Below are 14,343 nucleotides of genomic sequence, written 5' to 3'. Positions count from 1 at the left end.
TGGAGTCTTTTTAAGAGACACAGAATATCCTGAGTAACCCAATAAAGTAAAAGGGAGGAAAGAAACACCAACACTCTCGTCTGTGCAACTCCCACACAAGTGTTCTGGAATTTACCTTTACCCACATATGTCCTATGTCACAACGCCTGGCCTGGGACTCTCTCCAGCAGCAGAGCAGGTGCCCCTCAGGAGAAGACTTCTGACCTCTACCCAGGGCTTTTGGGAAGTGGCACAAACACATGCATTCGGTCTCAGTTCCCACGTCTGGCTCCTCACCCCAGACACCCTGAGATTTTCTCAGCCCCAAGCTTCCTTCACAGGAAGAGGTGTGGGGCGTCACAGCTTTGTGCCCCCCAGGGTTTAGGCCCAACGCTGGGATGGTCTGAGCCCACGCTGCCGATGGCACCCCAGCAGCAGGAAGCCGTCCCAGCAGCTGAACAAAGTGTCTTTTATTTGTGACATACAAATACAACCAATGCAAAAAGAGATCACTTCTTCCCTTTGATTCCAGTGATAACAAGTTGCCAAAGAAAAAAAAAATTATATACATATATATATATCTATATATATATATATATATATATATCAAGGAGTTTATCTTCAAAGTTTCCTCTAAGAAAAAAAAAAATAAACACACCAGGAAGGGTTAAAAAGAACCATTCACATGTCATATACACATCTGACATCAATGAAAATAACCTGAAATAGGGTGGATACAACTAAAAAACAAATCTCAAAATTAATATTTTAACACGCCCCAAACAAACCAAAAAGCCTGGTACAAAAGGCCTGCTATGTTTCTTAAAACCAAGACCTTGGGGAAATGGAGAGGCTGATGGTTGAGAACTGAGTGGGCTCAACACCAACAACAGGGTGACCTGCGGGTCTCAGGCAACATTTCCCCACCCAGCCAGAGCCCCCAGCAGCCCTTGGGAAGTGGCACAGGCGGCTGGACAAGCAGGGCCCAACACCAAGTGTCCATCTACCAATGGGGCTCGGTGCCAGGTGTCCGGTGAGGGGAGACACGCACACTTAACTCCCTTTATGTGGGATTTACACTGGGGTCCCTTTTGGTCCCCTTGAGTGGGAGGTATCAGAAATCCATGATCTAAGACAATAAATATTTATCATTCTCTGTCCTTTGACAGACAGCAGGGATCAGAGGAAAAGCTCTTCCTAAATATGATTCTGTCCTTCCATGATTCTTGGAAGGAGCCCTCCAATGCCCTTCCAGCAATGAAAACTCTCCCCCTTAGGTAAAATCTCCTGGGAGTCAGCAGGGTAGGGGCAAAGGTGGGCTTATTCCAGTGTAAAGCTGCAAGGCCCTCTCCAAGGGAGTGCCAAGTCCACCGCTGGCAGGTCAAGAGCAACATGGAGCACTCAGCGGAGAGGCTGTGCGCAAAGGCCGACACAGGCGGGACCCTGGGGGAGAGGGGAGAACAGCTCCAGGGAGATTGGGGAGACGGCCGGCCGGCACAGGCAGCCTGAGTCAGGGCAGAGGGTGGGGCGTGAGCAGACCTAGGTCGGAAGGACTGACAGACCTCCTCCGGAACCACCTCACAAAGGCAGAACCTTTGAGACGCTCCCTAAGGCAGAGCTCAAGGTTGTCCAAGGGGAGGCGGTAGGTGCTTCTTCCTGGATAAGGATTTGGTCATTTTCTTCCCTGGAAGGGGATAACGGTCTGGGGATGAGGGCAAGTCTAAGCTCTGACCCTGCGCCCTCTCTATCCCAGGAGGGGAGAGGAAGCTTCTCCCGCCTCCCCGCCCACCGCAGGTGACACCAGAGAGAAGAGCAGCGTCTGGCCAGGCTGGGGAGTGCAGGAAGGGGCTGCTGCTGGCTGGGGGCTCTCCAAAGGGGGCAGTGGCGGTGGGGGGTACCCACCTTCAGAGAGCTAACAGCACCAAGATATGAGAGGAAACGGCACTAACTACGGCAGGAGCAAGGGGCCTTCTGGGGGAAGACAAGGGGCTCCCTGATGTTATTCCCCCTTGAGAGTAAGAACAGGGGTATCGAGTGGGGTGAGAGGTGACGAGAAGAGCAGGCAGGGCTCCAGCTCTTTTCTCTGAGTAAAAATCTCGAGTCACTGCCATGAGATCAAGAGGTTAAGCTCAGGGTGCAGCCAGGTCCCAAAGCCCGGAGAAGCCACAGTCCCCGCGGCAGGCCCCATTCACACCTGCTCCTGGTCCTCTCGGCCCCTCACTGACAGCAATGGGGAGAAAGGGGGGCAGCCTTTCTCCCAGAGTCGGCTGGTCCCCTGGGACGACTCCACTCTAACTGGATCCACGAAGGCACAGCCAGAAAGAGCTCCCTCGATTCCCTGTGTCATGGCACAAAAGACCTTCCTGAGGTCTCCACTGGAACGTCCCATCCACGAAACAGGAGTCTCTCCGAAGACTCTCTCTATGCCCAGATCTTACACTGAGCCCATTCCTCTGAGAACCAGCCAGACCCTGACCCAGGGCTCCAGGACTTTCATGAAGGTGGGAATAAACACTCCATTTGTCCAGCAGTGTGTGTGGCGGGGAGGGGGGCTTGTCAGGAATCCAGCTGTAGGGAAGTCAGAGAACCCACGCTCAGGGCCGAGAGCCGAGTGAGAAGGCAGCCACCGTGAGAGGATGTGCCTCGCACCCCGGCCTCCGCTGGCTCTTCCGGCGGCATCCTCTCCTCTCTGCTCCCTCCAGCACCCTGCTCTTCTAGGAGAGAGCAGGAGGGGCGGCGCGGACCACTCCTCCCCAGGGTTGGGGCTGAGGAGGCCACAGCTCTGAGGGCACCTGGCAAGCGGCTTGAAACCGGGGAGCGAACAGGCCTGGGAGAGAGCGTGGGAGCTCAGTGGCAGCAGCCACCACAGTGCCCGCCCGAATGGGAGTGCTGGCTGTCCCCAAACTTGGTCCTCCGGCTCAGGATCTCATAGGAGCAGTCCTCCCCACAGCAACCGGACATGCTTGGGGAAGAGTCGTCGATTTCAAACCTGCAGGCAGGCAGGAGGAAAGGGTTGGCTATGGGCAGCTGACTGCCTTCCTCCCCAGGAGTCAGGGCTCAGGAGCAGGGCAGGGGACCAAGCCACAGGCGCTCCCACACCATCTCCTCAGTTGCCAACCCCAAGGACCTCAGGACCAAGAGTTCAATGTCAGGACGAATGGGTCCAGGATGGGGGAAAAGACACTGGGGCAGCTGCCACCACCCAGAGGGTCCCACACCAGGGCCCAGCTCCTTACTGTAGCGCTTCTCTGAAGAACTGGTAGGCACCATGATTGTGCTTAAATACCGTTAACATAACTTTCTTCATCTGTGTGCTGAGAAGGAAGCAGAGAGAACCTTCCAGAAAGAGAAACAGGTGCTAAATCCCGCTTGCTCTCTCGTGTCTCTGCCTGCTGTCTCCCGTTTGCTCCTAAGAAGTATTCCTGAGGCCCGACTCTAGCCTGTCTTGGGCACCCACAGCACTGGGTGCCACCCTCTGTGACAGGGCTGATCAGGCCCCCACCTGACTGGCTTCTCCTCCAGCTCCTCTCTGCACCCCATTACTCAGGCGCAGAACAGGCACTCAGAGGTGCTTGCCTCCTTGAGCCCAGTGTACAAAATCTGGAGTCATGGCAGGGCAGGGAGAAGCTTACTGAGAGGGTTCTAGACACCTTTCTTCCAGAACAGTCCCGTGAGCCCTGTCCCCCACGGGGGATGCCTCAGAGGCATCTCCAACTGAGCAGTGCACGGACGGCCCTCACCTGTTGGCCATGAGCTGCAGGATCTGTATGAGGAACTTCCCCAGACCTTTCCGCCGCACCTTGCTCTCCAGTTGCACTTCGTAGCTGGGGGAGGAAAGCAGAGTGAGCGTGGAGCGGCTGCGAGGCCTGCCACAGACCCAGATGGGCGTGCTGGGCTTCGCCACTGGCTGGGGTGCCTCCTCCCCGCGCGCCCACCCCCAGGCCAGGGCCCCTACCAGTACAGGACTTCATCCCCGCACTCCACGTCAAACCGGAAGTGAGAAAAGGCTACGGGAACCGAACTGTTTTCCCAAGCGATGAGGTACCAGGCCCGGTCATCCGTCATTTCCTCACGTTTCTCTCTGTCCTTCCAGCCCCACTCGCTCTGCTCATACCTGGGAGATGGGGGTGGGGTGGGGGGCAGTCAGGACAGGGACTCTGGAGAGGAGGACCAGGCTCCCTGCCAGAGAGGGCGTGCTTACATGGTCTGCATATTGGTCTTGGTCAGGTCGAAGGCCCAATCCACGGTGGCCGGCTCCAGGCCAGACACACGCTTACATTCAATGGAGACATTTAACCTGAGAAGAGGAAAAGGAGGCGTCTGGAGCCGACTACAGGCCCGGCACCACCCGCTGCCCTGACAGCCTGACAACGAGGTCCGCCTGGTCTCAGTTAATCTACAGAGAAAAGCCGAGCCCGGACGTGACTACAGAAGGTGCCTGTGAAGGAACTAGGCCGTTCAAGCCGAGATTAACAACTGTCATCACCAGCCCACCACCCTGACCACAAGCCCCATTTCCTGCCTTCCCTGCACAGCCCTTATCAGACTCAGCACTTTGTAAACTTCTGTCCCTCTCTGCTAGCTCTTTGCTCTCTCCACCCTCTCTTCTGTAGTTTGTTATAAACATCGGGAGTCCTCTCTGTTCCCTCAATTCCTGCCCTTAGGCATTTTTCCTGTTGCTTTCATTTGGAATCAAGTCTTCACTGGGCTCCCAGGGGACCTCTTCCTTCTTATCTACCAATCTTGCCTGCAAAAGCAGCCGGATGACCTCAGGCCCTTCAAGAAGACTATGGCCCACATCCCCCTGAGGAGTCCTGCCCACTGCTTCCTCTGAGGACACAGTGGGTGCTCTCAGCTGATCAAACAGGGTAGATCGGGATTCACCCCGATGCTCTGTTTTCCTAAACTAACGAATGATGGAGGTGCTAAGGTATCGACCTTTTTTTTTTTCTGGCTGTGCCGCGTGCGGGATCCTAGCTCCCCGACCAGGGACTAAACCTGGGCCACGGCAGTGAAAGTGCCAAGTCTCAACCACTGGACTGCCAGGGAGCTCCCTTAATCTGCTATTTAGGTCTAAATGAATTAAATAAATTACAGTTAAACTCCTTGGCCAAACTGTGAAATCATATTCTCCAGGTAGTGCCACATTCTGAAAGGACTGACTCAACTCCTCCGAGGACATCACCACTGGAATCCACGGTCACCTCTGCTGTCTGGTATGTCATATGAGCTGCACATGTGTGTGGTCTTGTGAACTCAGAACTTCCTGGCTCTGAACAGCCTTCCTTTCTTTCCAAGTACTGACCATGTAGTGGTCAGAAAAGCCCACACACAGCACTGCAACTGTCTTAGCTATAAATTTTCTCAAGGCTGGTTTGCAAGTATAAATTCTCCACTAATCTGAGTTCCTTAAGTACATGAAAGTAGGATCACAGCCACACAAATCACACACAATTCCAGGCACCAAATGAGCCCAGAGTCAGCTGGCAATGCCTGCTTCAGAGCTGGTCCATATTTCTGGAAGTCAGTGGGAATGTGGGATAGGGAACACTGAGAGAGATCACAGTAAGGAATCTCTAAACTATGTCAAAGGACTTCCCAGAGGTTGAATGATGACAAAGCTTCTAGAGGAACCATAATGCATCTAATCACAGACAGACAGAATAAATTAATATGATACTATGAAATTCAGACACAGCTATGAAATGCAAATGTAGTATTACCTACTATAGTCTTTCCTTCATAATTCATGCATTTACATTTGTCTTATCTTGTTCATTAAACTACTCACACCAGCTGCAACTTACAGAGCTGGATATAGTTTCTGTCCTCCTTAAAACAACCTCGCAAGTTTGGCATCGTCATTCCATTTAACAGATAAAAAATGAGGCTTGAAGAATATGTTGACTTAACCAAATATAGTTAATAAGAGGCACTGTTATGATTCAGACCCATAGCAATGATTCTGTAAAATCATAGCCCCTGTTTTTCCCTCAGCCAACAGCATCTCGGGTAAGACAGATAATGCTACCTATTTTACAAACCAAAGGAACAGAAAGTGGAAGGGAGTTTTAGTCTAGATTCTGCAGTGAACTGGATTAGTAAAAAGAACAGTAGTAATAACAACTAACACTGACCTAGCCTTTCGTATGTTCCAGGCACTAACATTTTACATCGAATCCTGACAACTCCATGAGGAAGGTAACCATTTCTGATTCAAAAACTGAGACACAGAGAAGTTAAGTAATTTGTCCAGGGTCACAAAGCCAGTAAGTGGCTTTTAACAATTATACGATAGACCCAGGGAAAGAACGCTGGACTGGGAATTAAAAGCTCCCCCCACACCCCGCGGCGAGGGAGAAACTCCATAAGCTCAGACATCTCATTCAGCTTCTCGGAGCTTCGGTTTCCCTCTGCATAAAATGAGGGAGTCGGCCTAGATGATTTTTCAAGTTTGTTTCAGCTCTATGGTTCTTCGACGGAGAGAATAACAAGTCCCACAGAGATATCAGTCTGAGATTAGGCAATCTTTGCTCATTTGCAGACTCCTTTGTCTCCCTAACTGGGGGATTTTATATCAACAGGGTACTAGCCATCTTTTCTGCTTTTTCATTAACAAAGAATGAAACAATTTGGGTCTGAGGAAGCCTACTCTGGAAAGGTGAATTCCTGAAGGGACTCAAGGAGACAAGTTATGAATGCTGAACACTCACCCATTCCGATCATATTTCTTGAACACTGGGAAAGCCTCTAATGGGTCTCCAAGCTGTGGAGGGAAAGAAAAGAGGAGTAGCACAAACACTGGCCTAGCAGAGTCACAGGCTCCACCCTCAAGTACCACGCTGTGTGGACCCACGTGGAGGCTCAGCTCCCAGGGCCAAGAGCCTCCCTTATATACGGACCTTCCATCTGCCTTAGCTCTGAACTCACACGTAGGAGGAAGGCTCTGGGAAGAAGGCCCAACAGGATTTTAGCTTCATTTGATGGGGTAAGAAGAGACTTTACTGCCTAATTCTAATACTGGCCTCTGGGCATAAAACCCACTCGGCACCCACCTGACCCAAGAGAGAAGACAGGTCCCTTGCTCCACTCACGTAATTTTTTTTTTAAATGATATATTTTCTTCTGATTTTAGTTTTGGCTACATGCTATAAGCTTTTTTAAAATTTATTTATTTATTTATTTTTGGCTGCCTTGGGTCTTCGTTGCGGTGCGCGGGCTTCTCATTGCAGTGGCTTCTCTTGTTGCGGAGCACAGGCTCTAGGGTGCGCGGGCTTCAGTAGCTGCGGCTCGCGGGCTCTAGAGCGTAGGCTCAGTAGTTGTGGCGCGCGGGCTTAGTTGCTCCGCGGCACGTGGGATCTTCCCGGAACAGGGCTCGAACCCGTGCCCCCTGCACTGGCAGACGGATTCTTAACCACTGCGCCACCAGGGAAGCCCCACTCACATACTTTTGAGAGGCCCCCAACTAACCTCCCCTGGTCAAAACCCAAAATGAAAAATCATGTCCCTGCGCCTCATCCTTGTAAGTGTGAATGTTTACTGAGTGGACTAAAAGAATAACAAAAACTGGGACGTGAACCGGGGCAGGAAAGGTGACCAGAATCTCTCTGGTTCCACTGGAAAGCTGAGGCACTCCCAGTCAGGCCCACCGGATGCTCAGAATCTCAGCTACTCCTCCCCCGACTGCGGCCCCTCGAAACCAGGCTGCTGCATCCCTGGCACAACCTGTGGTACCTCATGGGCAGGCAATAAATGTTTGAAGGAAAGAATGAGAAAACGATACCACATTTTACCAGGGAGGTTTCCCCCCCAAAGTGCAAAACCCTAGGGAAAATTTCTGCAGACCCTCTTCTAGCGTTAAGGAAGGAGACCCACAGAGAGAAGATGCCACTTCCACTTCAATCCACACTTCCCTGCACGCCTGGGCCAATCGCTGGCCCTCCTCGCAGCTCTCTGCCAGCCAGGCTAGTTTTCCCCGGCAGCCAGGAGGCATCGGAGGTATGGATGCGTAGTAACAAATCTCTGCCACAGGGTGGCGCCAAAAGAAATCAAATTAAAAACCAAGTTGCAGTTCCAGGAGGAAGGGACTAGGAAGGAGGGGAGAGTCACCCTGTTGGCGGCGTCCACTTTGGCACAGACAGCATCCATGGCTGCTCGCTCCTCCAACCGCTTCTGTTTCTTCTCCTTTGCTTTGCTCGACTTCCTCTGCAACACGGAAAAGCAAAGTTGGCTGGAAGGCTGTGACCAACCAAAGACTTGACTTTGACTTTCCCTTTGGAGACCCTAAGGGTCAGTCCCCAATCCACAGCAGAAACTCCGGATCCTGGCTGCCGGATCCTGCCTGCTTGGCAGGGTAGGAAAGACCCAAGCGCGTCCCAGTCATGAGACCTTGGGAGCGTCACTAGATTTCTCAGCTTCCCTATCAGGAAGAGTACTGACCCTTGGGACCACTGGGTCACTGTGAGGACCCAGTGAGAGCACGTGACAACACCTGAAGCAGAGCCTGGCTCCCCAGCAGCTGCCTAATAAATATTCACTCATTCATTCCCTCCTAAGGTAGGAAGAAGTAATTTTAGACACATTCAGGGCAGGTTTCAGGGAGGTGATGGCATCTGAGGTAGCGGCTGACAGCTGTTTCTAAGTATAAATTCATTCAGTAAGCCTTTTCAGTGTCTTCTGGCTTCAGAAAACAAAGATCTGGTCTGGGGGCAGCCTCTTTGGGAGCTGAGTCTCCTTTCTAAGCTAGGGCTGGGCACTCTGGATTAAGGCGACGGAGCTGTTCCCAGAAACAGCTGCTCAGCCAAGGCCAATGAGTGGCAGACACACCGAGCACCCAGCAGCGACAGGGCAGCGTGAGGGGCCCCAAGGGGTTCACCTGGGGACAGAGGCCATACTGACACGTGGTCAGCAAAGCCAAGTTGCAGGGCACATAGGCAGCAGAGGAGGGGCAAAGGGAGGCTGTCCGTACACAGAGAAGCAAACTGCAAACCGCCCATAACTCCAAATGGAGCACACCCTGTTTGGAGGCTCACGTGAGGTTTTCTCAAATCTAAATGGACCCTCTCACCCTCTTGTAAAAACTGGTAACACAGGGAAAAGAGCCCAAGCTCTGGGGTCCAACAGACCCTGTCCAAAGCCTGCTTCTGCCCTCTACTCCCTTCGGGTCTTAGGACGAGACACAACCATTCTGTGAGCCTCCTTCCCTCATCTGATGAGCAGGGCCCTTAATACCTCCTTTGAAGTATTAAGCCCATGAGGGTTACTATGGCCTGTGCTCAATAAATGACACTTTTCATTCTCACTCCCAAGGAGGAGCAGAGCAGCACAGCATCCGGAGGGGCCTGCCCACCTAGCCCAAGTCCTGAAGGTACCCCCAAAGCACTGGGAAGGTGGCTCTGCTTTTTACCAACCGCACTGCCTCTTCTGCCCGCACCCCTCACTTCCCGGACCTCACCGGAGAGAGGTTTTGCCACCTCCGATCCCACAGTAGCCCTGACACTGATTGGCCCAGGAAACGGTGAGTTGAATACCCAGCTGCTGGATAAATCCTACCCTCGGTTCCTCAAGGAATGACACTGCTTAACTCCTATTTCAACAAGCAGAAGGCAAGAGCTCAGATACTAGGAACTCAGAGGGATGGCTCTTCTAGGCAGAGACTCGCCCAGCGCCAGCCGTTTACTATCTGCAGGCTGAGCACTGTGCAGAAAGCCGAGAGCTAGCGCCCATTTCTTACCTCCCTAGAGGAACAAACAGAAGAGAACAGACTGTCTTCATAACACTGGGATCTCAGGACAGAACTAGCCACTCTCTACCCCAAAGAGGTTTTAGATCATCCACCTTTCTTCCTCTGGGAATCTGCGTTTCAAGACAACACTGAGAGATACACTCATCTTGCAAAACACTTTCACCAGCATTATCTGGTTCAATTCTCAGGGCAGAAACCATCACCTCCTTTTACACAAGAAACTGAGGCTCCAAGGGCTGGCGCGCATTGTTCGAAGTTCCCCAGAGAGTAAGCGGAAGAGGGGAGACTCAACCCCAGGGCTGGGCTGCAGATTCGGTGTTTGTCCCACCAGGCACTCTGCCTCCCTCCGGGAGAGCCTACACCAGCGTCCAAGGCCTCCTCATCTCCGCCAAGGTAAGGTCAAGACAAGACCTCAGGAGCCTCAAGGCAGCCACTTGGCGATTCACTTGTCATGACCCTTCTGGCTCGGTAACAGCTGACGTGACATGCCCGCACAGCGCCACCCCAGACTCTACGTCCACAGTGAGGTAGGGGTAAGGGACAGGGAAACTTGAGACAGAAGGTCGCCAGGGCTGTGCAATGGGGCAGAAAGAATATGAGCTTTGGCATCAAACAGGCCAGGCCACTGTTCCTCCTGCCACCCCCCGTGTGTGAAAGGAACTCCACCTCCAGGAAAATGGGAACACAACTGCTGGCCTCACAGAACAGCCAAGGACAGGTCAGAAGCCAGCACACAATCCCAAGTCGGTGCCAGCTGCCTGCCTCCACCCTGCACGCTAGCTCTATGGCACAGAGCTGAGGGATCAGAGGTGCTGGAAGGAAAGCTTGACTCCCAGGACCCAGAAAGCACTGAAGTGTAGGTTCCCTCCATAGCATCTCATTTCTAAGCACCAGAAGTAAGTAATTCCTAAGCACAAGCAGCAGGAGGGCCAAGCCCGGGCCTCCAGGAGATTTATGGGCTCATTCATGCAGGGGAACAGGTGAGCCAGGTAACTCTCAGTGACGCCTGGGGCCGCCATGGCCAGAGACTGCGGATAATGAAAGAGCCCCTTAAGTGCTTCGCTGCCTGCACACAGGGTATGAGGCAGGCTGCAGCAGGCGGGCCAGACAGGCAGGGGCCCTCCCTCAAGCCCAGCACACGCTAGGAGAAGTAGTCTCCTACTGTTCCAATTAGCTTTGTCCTGCCTTGCGGAGCTAAGACTATCCTGCAGGGACACAGGAAAATTCTCCTAATTAAAATGGGAAATAAGCACACTGAACAGTAAAGCTCATTGTGGTTCAGTGTCTTTCCCAAGGGAGCTTTATATAATAAAGAGTGTGGGATTTTGAGTCAAGAGACCCACATTTGATTCTCAGCTCTTCCATTTAATAGCTGTGTGACTTTGAGCAAGTTATTTACTCTCTCTCCAACAAGTTACTCAGTTTCTCTGAACGTCAATTTCCACATCCATAGAATGGGGCTAACAATGCCTATACCTCACAGGACTGTTGTAAGGACAAAATGATACAATGTACTAGATATAAAAATTCCTTATTGTAAGGACTTCTGTTTACAAGGACCTACTAACGATAAACACTCTGCTAGTGCTTTAATAAAGATGATTTATTTTAATCTTTGCAATAACTCAGCATGGAATGCCTGCTTACTTCTTTGATGAGGAAACAGGCCCAGAGAGATTAGATAACTTTCAGGGTCACAGAGCCCGTGAACAGGATTCTCAAAGAGGTCTTCTGGCCACCCTCTCCCTCCACTCCCACCAGACTGTACACTCCATGAGGTGAAGGAGAGGTCACATCTGCTTTATATGCCGATGTATACCCAGTGCTCAGCAAACAGCAGGTATGCAGTTCATATCTGTTGAATGAATCCTCCAAGATTCAAATCCAGGTCTGAACCCCAAAGTCCATGCTCCTTCCACTACATCAGTTAAATGTGTATGACACTTGTTAGAAAGTGTGATATAAATGTTGTTTTCACATGCAGCTGTCAAATTCCTCCCCTTGCTATTGCTATCAAGGTAATATCTCTGTTTTTTGTTTTTTTGTTTTTTTTGGTCGCACCTCATGGCTTGTGGAATCTTAGTTCCCTGACCAGGGATTGAACCCGCACCATCGGCAGTGAGAGCGGATGGACCACCAGGGAATTCCCTCAAAGGAGTATCTCTTTGACTGCTAGTCATAATAGTAGTTCCATGACTGCTAGGGGTCACACATAGAAATTAAAAAATAAAAAACGCCCAGATGGGGGTAGGAGGCACCTTTCAGAAGAAGGATTTGGCAACCCTTAGGTTTTCAGTATCAATGCCTCCATCCCACAAAGAATCCAGAATCCAGGGGAAAAAACCCTCGGTTTTTGGCAAAGGGAGACAGAGCTCTAAATTCTAATTCCTAAAACACGTGTGGCAGCAAAAGGGCGAAAGAACTCTGCACAGCGCTCCATCTGATGCCACTCTCTCAGCCTGTGGTCAGGCTGTCAAACGGAGCAGGGCCCTCTTCTGGAGGGTAACCATTAGGAACCATGACGCTCCTGACACTGAGGTGGGGCGTCCACAGCCCCCACCCAAAAGGAATGAGTATGATAAGAGGGTTCCAGCTCTGCTTCAGGGAGGAAAATTCAATTTCTCTTTTTAGAGACTAGGTAGGGGCTGTTCTGAGAAACACATCTGTGAAGTATGAGTAATAAGATCAGGGCCCTTAAGGAAGCAGCAAGGATTGCAGGATCTCTGAGGCCTGCTATTTCAACTCAACCAATGAGGAAGTGTTGAACGAGAATGGCATGTTATGCTTCTTGTTTTCTGCTCAGTCTGGAGTGGCTGATGCTGGGTAGACGTTTACCAAGTAATACCAGGGACTCAATATTTTACTTAGTTTCAACAAGACCTGGGGTCTGGGACCTTTCACTAAAATCTAGGTTAAATGTGCCCAAGGTTTCCAGACTTGATTTTCTATACATGAAGTACACAGTATCCAAAAGTCCTTGTTGAAACATGATGAATGTGTTTTGACATGGATTACATAAAGTGCTTTGACATGGATAAGACAACTACTTTTGTCTAACAAGTTGATTTATTCAGTCAATAACTATTTGAGTGGAGAGGAAAAAAAATCTAGATTAATAATAGTAGGGACAAACCCAATGAGTTAAAAATAGCACAAATCTATTTTAGATGACTACAGGCTGAGAATACAGGCAAAAATAACAGCCACTATTTAAGAGGCACCTATGTAGCTATTTACATCCACTATCTGATTTTATCCTCACATCTGTCCTAAAGGGGAGGTATCATCATTCTCATTACATCGATGAGGAAATTCAAATCCACCAAGGCCAGGTCACTGGCACAATATCACGCCGCTAGCCAGGGAAGGTGGGGCTGGAACTGAGGTCTCTCTGGCTCCAAAGTCAGGACTCCCTAAAGGTGGTGGAAATTTCATGTAAAAACTAAGATACATGGTACCAGGGAGGGCCAGTTACATTTTTAGCAGGGTGACTGGTGCTACTCTAATCGGGACTTAGGAAGGTGATCTCACAGAAACATGCGAATAACTTCTGCTCAACCCTCTATCAGCACATGCCAGGAAGGGCATAAGATGCACCTCCAGCCTGCCTTGTGCAAAACAGGTGCTCACTATCCATCCCCGGCTGGGGCCGTCACCAGAACTCCTCCATCGTTCCCCTGCTCACCTTCTGCACAGCTTCCCCACCCAAAGCCACCTGAAGTAGCAAGACTACTAACAACCCAAGTAATAAGACCCACTTCGGTGCATCTGGGAGGCCTTGAAGGCAGGCCTCCGTCGAAAAGGAAGAGATTTGGAGCAGGAGGAACCTGGTGGAAAGATTTCGAAAGAGACTGGGGAAACCAGCTTCGCTGAGAAGCCGAGGAGCGGGAAGCGGGCGGCCGGGGCTTCGAGAGCCCTGAGTCGGGGTTTGGCGCCCAGTCACTGCCCGTGTGACCTTGGCTGGGTGCCTTCTTTTCTCTGGGCCTCGGTTCCCTCCAACCCAGTGTAGGCCTAGGATATGGGAAGCCGCGAAGCCGGTGACAGCGGGGTGATGGGTGACCCCTGGGGGCGGGGGGGATACCCAGGGACCGCGCAGGGATAGAGGGGAGGCCAAGAAGATAACACGTCCTAGAGGAAGGCAAGGGCGGGCACAACGCGAGAGGCGGGGGGCACCGGAGGGGGTGGGGCCCGGAGACGGGGCTCCCCAGGAGATTCCCGGGCTGGGCCGGGCCTCGGGACACTTAGACTGGGGGAGTCGAGTCATGTGGGGGCTGGGGGTCACGTGAGGCCGGAGGGGTTCGGGGTCACGTGAGAGGGGGTTCAAGGAACAATGGGGGCGCAGGGGACGAGGTAAGCGGGGAGCCCTCCCGGCCCTCGCGTCTCCTCTCCCTCCCTCACTCACCCCCATGGCGGCAACGGCGGCGGTGGCCCTCAGCTCCTCCTTCCCACACTTGCCAGCAGGGAGGCGGCAACGGCGGCAACGGCTGCGGCAGCGACACCAGAGCGGCGGCGGTCCCCGCACGGCGCATGCGCCTCGCGAGCTCCCCCTCGAGCCCTGGCGGGCACCGCGCCGGCGCAGAGCCCGGGGAGGGGACGGGGGTGGGGGGTGGGGGGTGGGA

The 14,343-nt window shown here is 52.1% G+C and overlaps 1 protein-coding gene across 2 annotated transcripts; it reads right to left on the bottom strand.

The window, feature by feature from the left end:
* Positions 1-516: 516 nt before the first annotated feature.
* Positions 517-14,316, bottom strand: NAA40 (N-alpha-acetyltransferase 40, NatD catalytic subunit). Of its 2 annotated transcripts, XM_007102586.4 has the most exons (8): positions 14,127-14,307; positions 8,089-8,184; positions 6,693-6,745; positions 4,181-4,276; positions 3,935-4,093; positions 3,720-3,803; positions 3,216-3,293; positions 520-2,968 (listed from the first exon to the last, which is right to left on the bottom strand). In XM_007102586.4, the coding sequence occupies exons 1-8, from the start codon at positions 14,130-14,132 to the stop codon at positions 2,827-2,829; spliced, it is 714 nt and encodes a 237-aa protein (XP_007102648.1). In that variant the 5' UTR covers positions 14,133-14,307; the 3' UTR covers positions 520-2,826. The 2 variants fall into 2 exon arrangements, with proteins under 2 accessions (XP_054947435.1, XP_007102648.1); XM_055091460.1 differs by lacking the exon at positions 8,089-8,184 and having other exon boundaries at positions 517-2,968; positions 14,127-14,316.
* Between the last annotated feature and the right edge of the window lie 27 nt (positions 14,317-14,343).

The sequence above is a fragment of the Physeter macrocephalus genome, chromosome 16 (assembly GCF_002837175.3).
Source record: "Physeter macrocephalus isolate SW-GA chromosome 16, ASM283717v5, whole genome shotgun sequence".
Lineage (NCBI taxonomy): Eukaryota > Metazoa > Chordata > Mammalia > Artiodactyla > Physeteridae > Physeter > Physeter macrocephalus.
The sequence above is the reverse complement of the archived record's forward strand: the minus strand, read 5'-3'. Positions and strand labels throughout refer to the sequence as shown.

Bases quoted from the DNA above. Each gene is read 5' to 3' on its own strand.
- NAA40 (XM_007102586.4), bottom strand. The intron at 6,746-8,088 runs GTGACTCTCCCC...TTCCCTCCACAG, and splicing joins AAGTGGACGCCGCCAACAGG to CTTGGAGACCCATTAGAGGC. The intron at 3,804-3,934 runs GTAGGGGCCCTG...TTCCTCCCCCAG, and splicing joins GGGGATGAAGTCCTGTACTG to CTACGAAGTGCAACTGGAGA.